The 14,405-nt window shown below is 48.0% G+C and overlaps 1 protein-coding gene across 7 annotated transcripts in view; it reads right to left on the bottom strand.

Annotated features, from left to right (window-relative positions):
• The window catches only part of LOC128850607 (solute carrier organic anion transporter family member 4C1-like), a 30,766-nt gene extending 16,361 nt beyond the window's left edge, over positions 1-14,405 (bottom strand). For 6 of the 7 annotated variants that reach the window (XM_054055570.1, XM_054055568.1, XM_054055569.1 and 3 more), the window contains exons 1-3: positions 4,798-4,938; positions 2,783-2,977; positions 111-207 (exon numbers count right to left, since the gene is read on the bottom strand). In XM_054055570.1, the coding sequence (XP_053911545.1) occupies positions 111-207; positions 2,783-2,888 (203 nt within the window). In that variant the 5' untranslated portion in view covers positions 2,889-2,977; positions 4,798-4,938. Of the gene's footprint in view, positions 1-110; positions 208-2,782; positions 2,978-4,797; positions 4,998-8,928; positions 9,064-10,632; positions 10,753-12,288; positions 12,412-12,888; positions 13,041-14,273 lie in introns of those variants that run through there. The other variant, XM_054055575.1, reaches the window with a different exon arrangement.

The following is a 14,405-nucleotide window of genomic DNA, read 5'->3' as shown; positions in this document are numbered from 1 at the left end:
ACAAAAATAGTCCTTGCAATTTCTCCTCCTCACATAGACGGATGCTGAATATTTTAATAAGAATTATTAGAAAAATAAAATAGAAAGCAAACTAGTAAGTTATGTCTTGCCTTTCTGGGATCTGGATATCAATATAAATATTAAGTAGCTGCCCTCCTAAGACAAAGCCAATAGCAGGACCCAGCAGTGACATGGCATAGCCAGTTCCTAGAAGAGAAAATACATCAGCTCACCACACATTTTTAATGCTTTCTTTTTTAAAAAAATCTCAAACCTGTAAATCAACTTCAAACCAAATGGTTTCTGTAATTCAACCCATTCTTTCATGGTCATTACTTCAACACAGAATACAAAACCTGTGCTTGTCCTTCAGCAAGAAAATTTGCAGCTCTTGCTAAAAGCTGCAACTCAGAGGTTCAGCAAAAGACACTTGACATCCCGAAGCATTTTAGATTGCCTTTCACATATCTTGTGCCTAAAGTCACAAGCTAGCTTGTGAAAAAGTTTCTGAAGTGAGTTTGTTACAAGCACCATTTGCTAACAGCGCATGCCCACAATCTTTGAGAACGTACATATTTATGTTTTCATTTTGAGTCTTAAATTGATTTTTAGACCTGCCAAGATCAGAAGCCAGGGTTCCATTAGAACTTTTGACTAGAGCAGTATCTGCCACTTGATTTCCATGCACTTCTATTCATTAATACAAGCCTTAAAAATACAAAGCCAGGGCTCTTCACATCTTCTAAGGGTTGAAAAAAATTGAAAGAAAAAGAATACAATAAATTTGCAGTTGTAACCAAATCCTACTAAAGAAATTCTTAGATGTATATAGAGAAACGCTGGCAACTAAAAGGAACTAAATCTGTCTAAATAATTGGTAAGACGTGCATCATTACCGCCGATATTCTGAGCTTTTCCCCAAGCTGAAGAATCTGGATTTCTCATTTCTTTCCAAGCTGCCTGGATCCTGAGTATTTAGTATTATTCCACTCTTTAAACAGCACATAGGAATGATTGGGGAAGAGGCAGGGTTGGAAAGTTTGCCAGAGGGGAGGGAAAGAGAAGGGGACACTCAAATAGCAGTAAGTCAAAATAAACAGAATTGACATATCCCAGGTTTTCCAGTATTCTGGAAATAGTGACATGCTCATAGATATTTCTGAGTAAAGTCCACAATCTCCCTACAGAAATTCAAACCTAGCTTAGAAAGTACCCATTTCCTCCTACAGATCGTTCAGTTTAAATCGCCGTTTGGAATTGCCTAACTTTTAATTGGTTTTAGATGCAGATGCCTCAGTTCAGAAAGAGAACAGTCCTCGTGAAAACAGTTTCAGAAAAGAAAGAAACTACCACCTTATGAGTTGCAAGCTTATTGTCCAAGATGCTACCAGCTATTTAAAGACAGTATCAGAAACTTTAGACGGGATTTTTTGCCACCTTGCACAAGCCTTCTCACATTAGGCAAAGCAATGCAACATGTTTTAAATCTTCAATACATTGCATAAAATCAAGAAAAAGAAGGCTCGACGGAGCAAGCTGTGCACTCACTTGCCTTCTAGTTTTGTTTAATTGGGCAGAATACACAGTTCTTCCAAATTAACAATTTTCTGAAGACCACAAAAGCAATTTATTAAATTGATTTATTGTGGTGGCGTGATACGTTTTGAAGTATGAACAACTGACACCATTCTCCTGAGTTTCAGGCCACTTCTTGATCATGCAGACATGCTCTAATTCTGCTCTACTTCTTTCACTGGGCTCAGAAAAAAAATGTGTAATAATCTCCTCTTCTAGTATAAAGAAAAAGAAAAAAATAAGAGCTGTCTTTGTTAGTTAAGAGATGCAACTACTGTATTTTTGGCATCAAAATCAAATGGCTTGCCTTGAAAAACTAAGCAAACTTGAAAAACTACTATGCAAGTAGATGATGATTTCAATTTTGCCCCCTAAAATATTAATTCAGTCTGTGAAACAGGCCAGGAATCTCAGATACTTTGAATTCCCCCCCACGTTACCAGTACAGCTTACATACTTTTATCAGCTTACACCTAAAATGGGGGAAACTACAAGTATCTTCATACCCATGAAAAACACACGTAGACTGCAACGAACTTGGCAGTCAAAATGCACATAATCCAGAGACTGCTGACTGCAAACATTACAACCCACAGCTAAGAATTAGTATTCCTTAGCTTTCAAACAGACGCAGAGTAAGATGAACAAATTCTCCATGTTTCTAGGCAATCTCTTCACTTTCAATTAAGGAAAGATACTTTCAGTATTCTCTCCTGAGGTGTCCAATCTGTATGTGGCTAGAAAACTGCATTGATCACATGATACACAGGAGTGTCCCTGAACTGAGAGGACAGTCTACTGTTAGAGGTAAATAAACAAAGCTAAAGGATACAGTAAGGTTTGGTTACTGACCAGATACACCCAAGTTTGCAATACTGACATTGAAAACCAGATTTTTGCTATAACTTATTCTGTTGTTAACAGGCACGCTAAACAAACCATTTAATCACTTTCAGTCACTGACATGAAAAAAAACAGCAGAAGAAGTGCACAAAGTACCACCGTCTGCAAAACAGCTATCGAAAAGGCTTGGTGCTCATAGCAGATTAACACATAAATTGCACAGAAACTGATACAGAAACACTTTAGGCACATAAGTAAACAACGGCAAGACTAGTTTAATTAGAGGAATTAATAAAAGCATTTGTAAGGCATTGCAGCCTATGATCTATCCCAGCAACGTGTTATAAACAGTTTTAAAAGTTACCTATATAAAGGGAAGACTTGTGTTTTGGGACACTATCATCAATAAAAGCTGTCCCCAAAGTATATAGCGGAGTTCCTCCAGCTCCCAGCAGCAGCTGTCCCAGCATAAAGACAAGTAGATATTTATGAAGTGAAGACTTTGTGCTGGCACTGCAAGTAAAGTTAGTAGAGCTTGCTCCGGGAATTTGACACGTGTCTGAAAGATAGAGACAGCAAGACATAAATTCTGTACTGATGTACCCCGATTTACCCCAGAGAAAGATTGATCCCTCTGAACTTTATCGCATAGATTCTCTATATGTATATAAGCGAGGCATTTTCTCCATCTGAAATCTCAGTCGCTCCTTCAAGAAAGTATAATCCAAACCCACAAGCTTCTCAGAGTGGGCATAAGTCATTCTCTGGAAATATGTCACCAAGTGACAAATATTAAACAAAGCTCAAACCAGAAGTCCATAACAAAATGGAAGAGATGACGGATGCCCTCAGCTGACAAGGGAAGCCGCATCCACTCCTGATCTCCACACATGCAATATTGGTTTTGTGCAGTTTGAAGTAAAATTTTGTAACACTTTCTATTTCTTTATGGCAAAGCAGGACTGAAATACTTGACTACTACAGTTCAGAAACTCTTCAAATGCCTGGCGAGCAAGATTCACCACCCGCTGCATCACTCAGCAGCTGGTAAGCGCGTTGCAGAAATGTGCCAGACATTTCCAGGGTATTTATTTTGGTGGTGACAATGAGAACTGGAAATCCCAGAGGAAAACTGTAGAGTGATTGACAGGTTCCTGCCTACATATTTCCCACAGTGAAAAACAGCAGCCTGCTCAAAGAGCGTCCTAGAAGCCTGCTTCAACAGCCTTGCCAGGCTCTGCGGGAAGCTTCTCTTGGACCCTCACAATTCACAGGAGAAAAGTCAAATCCTCTTCTGAGACTTGTTTTGACGGAGAAGACACTGAGGCAACTCGGGTAGCCCCAGTCAGACAGCAGGCCTTTGCTGCAGTCTTGACCTCGGCTCCCACACCAAGACCTCTGGGACCAAGCAACTCTCCACTCGCTACCAGCCAGCCGGACTGCTTTCCTTGCAGATGTGGTGTCAACAAAGCATTACTATTTCCAGTTCAGCAAACTGGAAAACTGGTGAATGCCTTCTGAGACCAAAAGGAGCAACACAGGCTGCCCACAACACAGCTCACGCCAGGCATTTGATGAGGGGACCATGGGAAGACCGTGTGCATGTGACCCCAGAGAACGGGCTTGTTTGGCTGGCAGTGGTTTGTAAGCTTTTCAGAAGGTACTTATGGCCAGGAGGTTGCAAGCCAGCTACTAACATATTCTAGCACTCTCCAGGAAATCTGTGAGAGAGAAAGCTCTGGAAGAAAAGGCCGTCAACCTGTGTACCAGGCACTTGCCTGCGCCCTCGTTAGCATTCTGCTCTCCGGCTGCAGTGCAGTTTTGAAGCCAGTGTCTGCTCAGCTCACTCTGGAGCTCATTCTGCTCAAGAATATTTGGTCCCAGGGGCCACACCAACCCTACTCCAAAACAAAGTTCCTGGACCACTGTTATTGTCGGGGCCTCAATGCCAATCACTTTGATTGCCCATTTCTGGCTGCACTTGCTAACACAAACATAGCTGATGACACCGTCTTAAATGTCTCTTTCAGCAGCTCAGAGCTTGCCCACTTCTGAACACGGCATTTGCTCTGCCTGAGCCGAGCTCCCAGAGCTGCTGCTGCCAGGCAGCATCTCAGACAGCCCAAAGGCAGCCAAGGTGCCCTCCTATGTTTTCCCTTTCAATCTAACAGAATCAGTCTTGCTGGATGCTGTGTTGGAGACATCACTGCGGTATAAAACTTTGCTGGAGCTTGCAGAGTTTTGTCAGGAGATGCATCATGCTTACACTTCCAGCTACGGCAATACAGCAGCTCCCACGCTCTGGTTCCTTTCTGTTACTGTTTACCAACTGCACTACCACACAACAGTGTTTTGCACAGAAGAAACAAGCTCTGTTACCTCTCAGTGCTGATGCGGTAGCGGGCCTCCTGGTTACCAACGTTGCGAATCAGCAGTGTTTTCTGAGTGCTGTAGTTGACTGGACAGACGGAGAAGTGCAGCTGGTCAGGGAAGTCCAGGACAGCTCGAGCACCTATAGCTCGAATTGGCACAATAAACTTTTCCCTCTCTGTGATGCAGGTGAGCTGGTGGAAATAATCCTGCAGGGAAAGAAACAGTCTCAGCACTTGGCATTTGGTACCATCCTCATGACAGAAAGAAAACCAGCGTTTCTATGACTCCAATCACACCATTCAACAGCGCAATGGTACTTTTTACCTTAATGACGTTTCATTCCAGCAGCAGAACTTGCACAGGGCTGTTAGCTCGCAAGGAAGAAACAAGCCCATGGATCCACCTGCTCTCGAAGCAAGCTGACAGACCAGACAAAACTGACACTTTGATTCTGAGGCACCAAACCAGAGTCATTTCTTGTAGGAGGATTACAGCAGTAACAAGAACCTGCTTCGATCCCCACTGCAGACTATTAAAGGCACCACTAAGCACCTAGCTGTGCACAGCACTGCATCCTAGCCCAGCAGCGTGGTAACATCACTGAATCTTGGCAGGGGATGCTCAGGTTCATTTTCAAAAGGACTTTCTCTCATGCACAATCGACAGTTGGTCCCTGGTAATACTGAAAAAGCTGGACACGGTAACTATTTTAATGTCAGGTGAGTGTCCCACACCTTCCCACAGCACTACAGAGACAAGGCTGGGGAAACGCACCCTGAAAAGGCCATCTGATCCCTCTCCCCAGCCCAAACCTGGCTCAGCTCTGCACCCAAACTGTTCTTGAGAGATCTTTGACAAGTACGTACAAGCACTAACAATTCCCCCCTGCCCTTAGCAGCTACTCCAGCTCTGCCCTTGACTCAAAGCATTCTTCCCGAGTCTCATCTGGATTCCGCTTTGCAGCCCACTCCAGCCTCAGCGGATGCAAGCAATAGCTTTGTTTCTTCCATGCTGCGTGTCCTGGCATGGTTGTTGCGTTAATCCCATCTCTCTTGCAAGGGCTGAAGAACAAGCAACTCAGTGCCTTGTTAGCCCGCCTAGCTTAAAACAGGAGACACTGAGCAAACTCAGCTGTGCTCTTCCCAGTCCTTGTTCAGCAGACAGACAGCCCCGCACCATCCCCTATTTAGCAGTACCACGGCAAATCACATCACAAAATCCTTTTCCTGCAGGGCTGAGGGCTGAGCAGATCACGCTTCAGACATGTGGAGTGGCAGTTCATGGGGATATCCACAATCCCAGGGCATGATACAACAGCAGTGAAGCAGACAAGGCTCAAAGGCAGCACTCCTAAGCCTCCCACAAAGAAAAGCAGGTATTCTGCACGCAGGCAACTGCATGCACAGCACAGGAGGCTTCACAGGTGCTGTGCCCCTTCTGACTGTGCTGCTGATGCACTTCCAGCCGAGCTGCAGCACCCTGGTACTGCAGTGGCTCCCACTCCATCAAGAACAAGACAAAACGTTCAATTTATACAACATTTTGAGGCCACTGTGTCAGCTCCCCACCTCTGTGCTCCTCACTGTGAAGCCCACACCTCTCTCCCAACGCCCTGCACAGCCCCTACAAGGAGCACAAATCCCCCTCAGCAGAAACCGCCTGCGTGTGGCAGAAGCCGTGCAGAGGAGCTCTCACTGGCAGAGCTCCCTACTCCACACACTTGCCTGCTCAAGGGTAAGACGAGGGACAAAGTATTGGTCATCAGTGCTCTCTGGGGTTGTCTCACCCAACTTCTGTTTGTGGTGATGTCCATCTGTTGCTCTGCTGCCTCTCTAAACTTGAAGAGCGGCACTCTGCCTTTCCTGGGCACCAATTTACCTCTTCCACCCCAAAAATGAACACTATTTATTACTAATAAATCATATTTTAAAGGCATTGGTGTATTTTGCAAAGCCTGTCTCAGTGAGATGAAGCTCATGTCACTTGGTTGCTTGCAGAATTGCCTTAAGCCAGCATAATTATTACCCTAAATATTAACGATGTTAAATCATTTCTCGGCCCCTCCAAAGAAACAGATAATTCCATAAGCATAGGGAGCTAGAGACCACAGGGTATTTTCTCTTTAGTTTTCTATATCCATGTTGTTTGAGGGTAGCACAAGGTGTAAGACTAAATCTAAATACCAAATGAAAGATGAGAAAACAGGTACGCTCAAAGAGATCTTGCACCTCTGGCCTGGTGCAGAAACATTTGCTGGCTCAAAGTTATCCAGCAAAGCCATGCTAAGAGCTAGCAGGATGTTGCCTGGTTTTGTTCCCCTGCAATGCTTCCTCCCTTCCATGCCCTGTACTAAATCCTTCTCTGTTAACCGGCCAAGAGAGCAGCATTGACCCCTCACATCACAGTACTGAGATTCAGACACGCCAGGACCACAGCACTCATGGTCAAACCTCTGAGCTAAAGCAATGCACTTTTGGCGTGGAATAGGAGCCTGTGGGCCTGTAGCAATGCCAATCACGTGCATGAAGACACAGACACAGCAGCACAGCTGCACTCAAGCTCTGGGGCGACGTGTCTGCCTACTTATTCCTACACACACTCTTCCAGGCAGACATCTCAAAGGCATCAGCAGCACAGCAACCTCCTCGGAGCCAAAGACATCTGGAGCTCAGCGCGTCTGTGCCAGTCTGGCTTCCTGTCACAGGCACAGTGCTCCCTCTCCCCTAGACCTGCAGCTGGATTACAGGCAGGTGTCGGGAGCTTTTCCCACAGCGTCAGTGCGCAGAGCGTGGGGCGTCTCAGCTCCTGCAGCCAAGCAGCGCCTCCCCTGCTCCGGCCCTGCCGCGCTGCTGCACGGGCAGCACACACAGAGAACTGCCTGAGACGAGAGTGCCCTTCGGGAGCCTTGAAGAAGTGGACAACGCAGGAACACTGCCGCGAAAGTACCATGAACAGAAGAACAAAACAAACAACTGAAGCCTTCTGCCGCCCAAAGAACGAATCGGGACTGCGTGTGAACAGCGAGTGATTGGTTACCTGTGGACCATTTGTTTGAAGTTTGAGCGCAGAGGCAATTGTTTGTAACCAATCAGATAAGGCCATGTTTTTGAAATTCAGCAGAGTTGCATCAAAGCAGCTGCTTTTGCAGTAAAGGAGTTTCTGTTAATAGGAGTTCAGGAGTCTGTGCCTTAATCCCCTCAGGCAGGCAGGTATCCTTGGGGACAGTACAGACACAAGGCTTAGAAACAGACCGTATAAAAAGCACCACTTCTGTTTCAGCCCAGAGTGAGGCAGAGAAGTGGCTGTCAAACAAGAAAGAGAAAATCTCTCTGCATCTATTTGTTTCCCTAGTATTTTCCCTAACAAATGAAACCCATAGCACTGAGTAGACAGACGGCTAAACACCTTATCAACGCACCTCCTTGCTATTTCCCTACTGCCCATATGCACCTTCCCTTGTGAAGGCTCAAGGAAGCGCAGGGAGGGAAAGCACAGCCCACCAGTCCCAGCTGCAGTGGCCACATCGTGCCAAGCTGTGAGGAGCTGCAGCTCGCCCCTGCTGGGCCACAGCCTGGACTAGAGCTCACAGAAGGCTGCGGCATGTAACCACGTGCAAAACCAGGGATGGCTTCAGACACCATGTTCGCCTGTCTCACCCCTGTGTCAAACATGATGGGCATTAAAGTGACTCCAGAATTCAAAGGTGGTGGTCCTCGCTCTGATCAGGCTCACTCCGGGCCCTCCAAATCACAGGTCACTTCTATATAGAATTCCGTACTTATAATTAGTAGAGCAAATCCATAATGATACAGCACTGGACAGAAACTAGAAACCAAAACCTTGAGAGGACACCCCATCACAGGCAGCAGAATCTTTTGTCCCTCAAGCCAGCAGATATCACATTAAATGTCCCAGCGCTGAAGGGTAAAAACAACCTGAGACACCTAAGAGCCTTCAGCCTGTGAGAGCATTGTCTTCACCGCAGCAGCAGAGGTTCCCCCAGTTCTAGATCCAGTCCCACCCCACCGAAACCAGCACAGTTCCTCCAAACCCACACCAAATGCCCGGTTCCAAATCCAGCCCTGCAGGTTCAACTTCCACTGAAGACACGACCCTCCTGGGGGCCTCCATTCTCACCTTGTTCTCCTCGGGGGTGAAAAGGATGCGGAAAGTTGAAGTCATGCCAGGTGCTACCCTATGCCAGACAACATTGTGACTGACCAACTTGAAATGTGGTGAGGTCTCCATCATGACCTTCACCAGCCGAGGAACCTGAAGGAAAGACATGAAACTGTAATTTTGCCCCTCATGGAAACATGAGAAGAGACCTCAACACACCCCGGCAAAATCTTTCCTCAGCCTCCCTGACAGAGCACTTTTCACTCCAGAAGTAAGTGTGCAACCCACATAAGGGGGGGCTCGAATCTCTTCTGCCTGGGCAAACGGCTCTAGGTCAGAGGCAGCCGGGCAACACCCCTCTGGGAAGGAAGCGCCAAGCAGGGAAGACACCAGCAGTATGGAGTTACAGTCACCATCAACCAGCCCAAAGAACCTGCTTGCTTCTGCCTGCACACCTCCACGCAGTCACACCTCCAGAGGGGGAATGCAATCTCTGAAGGTCAAACGGTATCAGTTATCCGGGGACAAGGAAGAAATCCCCTTGCAACAAACCAGGCGTGAGTGAGGCAGTCAAGCCGCGACGCTACAGAGCCACGCAGGCAGAGCAGCAAGAGAAGGAGACCGCAGACACCATGGCCTCACTGGGAATAAAAGCAAGCTTAAGAAGAGAAAAAGGAAGAACACAGGAAAACAGAGAGACAACCCCAGAAAGGTTACAAGAATTTCAAGGGGGCTGTAAAGAAGCGAGGGAGAAGCTTTTACAGGGTCAGACTGATGCAGGAGACCAGAGCAGTCAACTTACCAAAATCATGGAAAGCCAGGCGACCCGCCCCAGGCTCTACCTATCAATTATGGGCTGCCAGGGCATCTCCTGCCTTGACATACATGACCAGCACTCACTCAGTGTGGTTTCATTATTAAAAACCAGTCTCATCTCTCCGGAGGCTCTTGCTGCCTGGTGGGGGCAGCCAGGCAGCTACCAGTGCAGGCAAGCCACGTTTCTGGGTATTCCTCCCCACTCCCGGTAAGGCATGAGAGTAGATAACAGTACGGTCCTCAACATTCCCCATCAATCCAGGGCTTTCAAGGGGAAGGATGCCGACCAGAGAAGCTCCTTCGGGTTAGATACCGTAAACAGTCAGCCAAAATCAGGGGAGAAACTGAATCCTAGCATGGCAAGATTTCCACCATCCTCAAAATACCAATGGTGATACATTTTATGCCGGATGTGCTGTGCAGCAGTGGATAACTTGCTGTGCTGTGCAGCATGTGAATGGCATTGCTCTCCTTTTCCAGCCTCGCAAGGAGTGGCTGAGGGAGCTGGGGCTGTTCATCCTGGAGAAAGGGAGACTGTGGGGAGACCTTATCACTCTCTACAGCTACCTAAAAGGAGGTTGTAGCAAGGTGGGAGTTGGTCTCCTCCCCGGTAGCCAGTGACAGGACAAGGGGAAATGGCCTCAAGATGCACCAGGGGAGGTTTAGGTTGAATATCAGGAGGAATTGCTTTACTGAAAGGGTTGTCAAGCATTGGAAGATGCTGCCCAGGGAGGTGGGTAAGTCACCACCCCTGCAGGGGCTTAAAAGACGAGTAGATGGGGGACATGGTCTACCGTCGGACTTAGCAGGGCTGGATCTATGATTGGACTCAATGATCTTAAAGGTCTTTTCCAAGCAAAACCATTCTGTGATACTGGGATCAAACTTTCATGTCCCAGCACTTACCTTGTTGTTGTTTCTCAGAATCAGAGGCATTTCATAGACCTTATGGGGGACATAGCTCTGAAATACCACCTCCAATGGGAAAGGCTGGAACAAGCTCCGTTGCAGGTCAACTGCTGAGAACTGGAGACACAAGACAGACAGCGGTGAGTGGTTCAGCTGCTGGGAGGAAGATTCATGAATAAGAATCCAAGACTGGTCTTCAGTGAAGTATAGTGTCCCATGGTGAGCACATCTGCCTGCCTCACTCTGGGGAAACAGGAGCACACCCACCCATGTTCTGAGCTGATCAACAATTTCTGGACCACTTTAAGCAGGCTCAAACTAAGAATCTCCTGGGCAGGCATTTCCGCAAGAGGCTTCCTCCTCTTGCAAAAATGCAAGGCAGCGCCTGCCTCCAGCTGAGCCCTCTACTGATGTGGTCACACAGCTCCAGAGCACTTACTGAAACAGCCACAAGCACTCACGGAGCGAGTGAAAGTTGCTCCATGGGAGACAACTTCGGGATGATCTTTACTATGAGACTGAGGCACCAAGCCCCACGTGGCCCCCAATATCTGTTTTGATACACAGCCTAGAAACCAGCAGACCCAGGAGGTAACGTTCATGTTAGGGAAAAGATAGGTGGGGTGAATGCTGGATAGTGGTAAGATTCAGCTCTTTGCAGCCAAGCTACCAAGCTACGAGTAAGAGTGGGCTTGGCATCTCCTTTTCCATAAGCTTTAAATGGATGCTTTATTTTTACTCTATGATCGCTGTTTTTTGTTTAATACCACTGCAGAAGCATGTCTGAAAATATAAACTAACAACAAGTGTCCACAGAGGCATTATTCAGGAAATTCCCCCTGCTTCGTCTCCCCTCTTGCAGCTGCGTTGTTCCCACTCTAAAGGCACAGATGGATCCCTTGCTCCTCCACAGAGATCCTGGTCACGCTGAAGCCAACAGCTGCAGCACATTGCCAGTTACTTGTGTGCTTGTCTGATGTGTTCCCAACCTCCTGTGCAGTCCAGGGCAATCCTTAACCCACTTGTTACAGGTCTCGCTGGCCATTTTCCACTCAAGAGGCCACCGCAGTCATTGACCCCTTTGGACACTGAGCAGTCATGTGAGAAAAGCAGCTTTAAACATACACCTGAGAAACCCTTGATCAGGAGAAAGCACATCCCCTCTGCTCTGCCCAGGGCGCTTCCCCCATATATCTGGCAGCATCCCACAGCCTGCAAACCTAACACCCTTCTACGGGTCCCACATGTTGTTCCAACCCAAAACATTAATGCAATTGCTTTTGTTACATCTTAAGCAATTCCCACAGGGCCTACAGCCTCCAGAGGCCAATGCTGCTACGGCTGAGGGAGTCCTGACTCCGGGCACTTGACAGTTTCAGCAGGAGGATGGAGACTGGCAGGGTCGTGCCCTTGTGTCCTGCCCCGGCCTTCCCCCAGCACTGTGCTTTAGCCACGGTAACTGGGAAGGGAGCTGACTCCAGCAAGATCCACCAGCTTCAGCGAAGGTTATTTACATCAGCCTAGCGCAGATCAGGACTTCAATGTCTCACTGGCAAAATATGCTTTCTTCTTCCCCTAGCAGAAGGAATCCACTGCCTCCAGCGATTTGAAAGTACACATCAGACAGCAAAAAGAAGGGCAGGAAAAGGCTACCTTGTGATGGGAGGCTTCACTCATGTCTCGAAGCTGGGTAATTCGGGGCCGCTTCACCTCCCGAGTGGTGACCAGCCTCTGCTCGGTGCTGAGAGACTTCTTCATGAGGGCAGAAGGAGTGTGCTGAAACACAAAACATCAGCAAGAGCTACAGAAATTGGTCCAGAAAGGCTTTTCTTGTTCAAGTGCCACTGACAGATAAGTTTGGAACCTCTTCTGTCTGGGACCAGTCACATCTCCACGGCTTCAGCCAGAGCTGGAGCAGCCCACCACACACCCAGCTCCAGGAGGTCTGGTACAGCCGGAGCAGCTCTGGCCAGTGTGCCAGCAGGACAGCAGATAGCACTGCCCACCCACAGAGGATGCAAAGAAGTACACTCTCGTGCTCCAGCTAGTCCAGCCCAACACCCAGGACAATCGTTTAACTTGGCTCCAGTGGCACATTCCAGTAAGACTCTGGACTTGCCCGGAAGCAGGACACAACTCATATGGAGCTCCCAGAGGGGTGCTGGGGTCCAGCTTCCCAGTGCTGCTGGACAACAGGAGAGGTGGGCAGAGGAGGGACACAGAGGGACTTCACAGCCCAAACACAGCTCTTACCTGGCCATAGCGTGTATTGACAGTCAGAGGCTTCTCTGCCGCTCTGACCAGCTTCCGATTAAGAGATGTTGCCACTCTGCTCTGGAATCCATCAGGCCTTTTGGAATGCCCCACAGGCTGACGGATCTTGCCAGTGGCCATGACTCGGTCACCTGCAAAGAGCAACAACGGCACTTTGAAAATCCAGAATCCCATTCATGGCAGATCGGATACCCCTGCGTCTCCAGGCTTTGGCATCGTTCCTATGGGAACAGGAGGCCTCTCCACCCTGTTTCATGAGCAGACCATGCTAAAGCTGCAGATTCATAGGAGTAAAAGATTCATAGGATTAGAATTCATAAGATTCATAGGAGTAAAACCCCGAGTTATTTCCCCCCCTCCAGCCAAGCAGCAAAGCCGGACACCTGTGACAAGCAACCTGTGCGCTCCTGAAGCAGTCTGAGCTCTCTGTGTTCCCAGTCCGCGAGGGACACGGGGGACACGACGGACACAGACAAAGCAGCTCCACCACCAGTGGGCTACTGCCCTGGTTCCGGAGGCAACGGGGCCTCCCAGCCTGCCCCGACCCACCCGGCACAGTGAGGCCACAGAGAGGGAGGCAGTGCTGTGCAATGCAGTGGCAGACACGGAGGGATGCTCAGCACCCACCAGGTCCCCGCAGAGGAGTGGTGCCTGCCTGCGGCCCCCCTGCTCCAGCACAGTGCCTGCCAGCTCAGGGGAGGGCAGGGAGAGCCCGAACACATCCCGAGAGCCCAGGCCTCCCAGACTGCCGCAAATGCCCACACGGCTCCAGCAGGGAGCTCCCGACCACCTGCTGCAAAGTGTGGAATAGCTCTCTCCAAGGAGATGACATCTGTTCATCTTCCCCACACCTCCCTTATGTGAGGATCACTCACGAATCAAATCAAATAGATCAACTGAGGCACGTGTGAAGCAAAATTGTTTACTTATTTATTTATTTGTGACTACAGTCACGGGAGCAGCTCCTTCTGGCAAGCAGGGAAGTTCTCAACCTTTGTTGAAAGCCAAAGAAGTTTATAGACCATTTCTTTCCAGGGCAAGACCACCTTCTCCCCAGATTTACAGTCTATTAGAAAGCTATTACAAGGCAGTTACTAAGCAGCTTTTAATATATTAAATTTCTTTACCCAATCTGTTGTTTATAAGTTCTTCCATTCCTAAACATATCTTGTACTGTACCAGAAAGGTACCAGGAGATAACATTTCTCTTGTCCAAAACACTTGTTCAGCCATTTCTTGCTGAAAAACAGCTTATGCAATCAGATTTTGCAGGGGTGTTACAAGTTCAATCCTGTAAGGCCCTCCATCTTAATGCTAAAACTTCTATTTTGTAAAAACACAAGTAGCCGGACTCTCACACTTACCAACTGTACCAAGGCCCGGAAGTCTCTTTTGGACTGTGCATTGCAGCTCCATAAGATCCCACATGGAAGAGCAGGAATGGGTAATAGTGCAGGGCTGGACCAGGCTAGGAACATCCTAGGGATGCCCTTAAC

This window comes from Cuculus canorus, unplaced genomic scaffold (assembly GCF_017976375.1).
Source record: "Cuculus canorus isolate bCucCan1 unplaced genomic scaffold, bCucCan1.pri scaffold_116_arrow_ctg1, whole genome shotgun sequence".
Classification (NCBI taxonomy): domain Eukaryota; kingdom Metazoa; phylum Chordata; class Aves; order Cuculiformes; family Cuculidae; genus Cuculus; species Cuculus canorus.
Note: the sequence above shows the minus strand (reverse complement) of the source record. Positions and strands in the feature narration are given on the sequence as shown.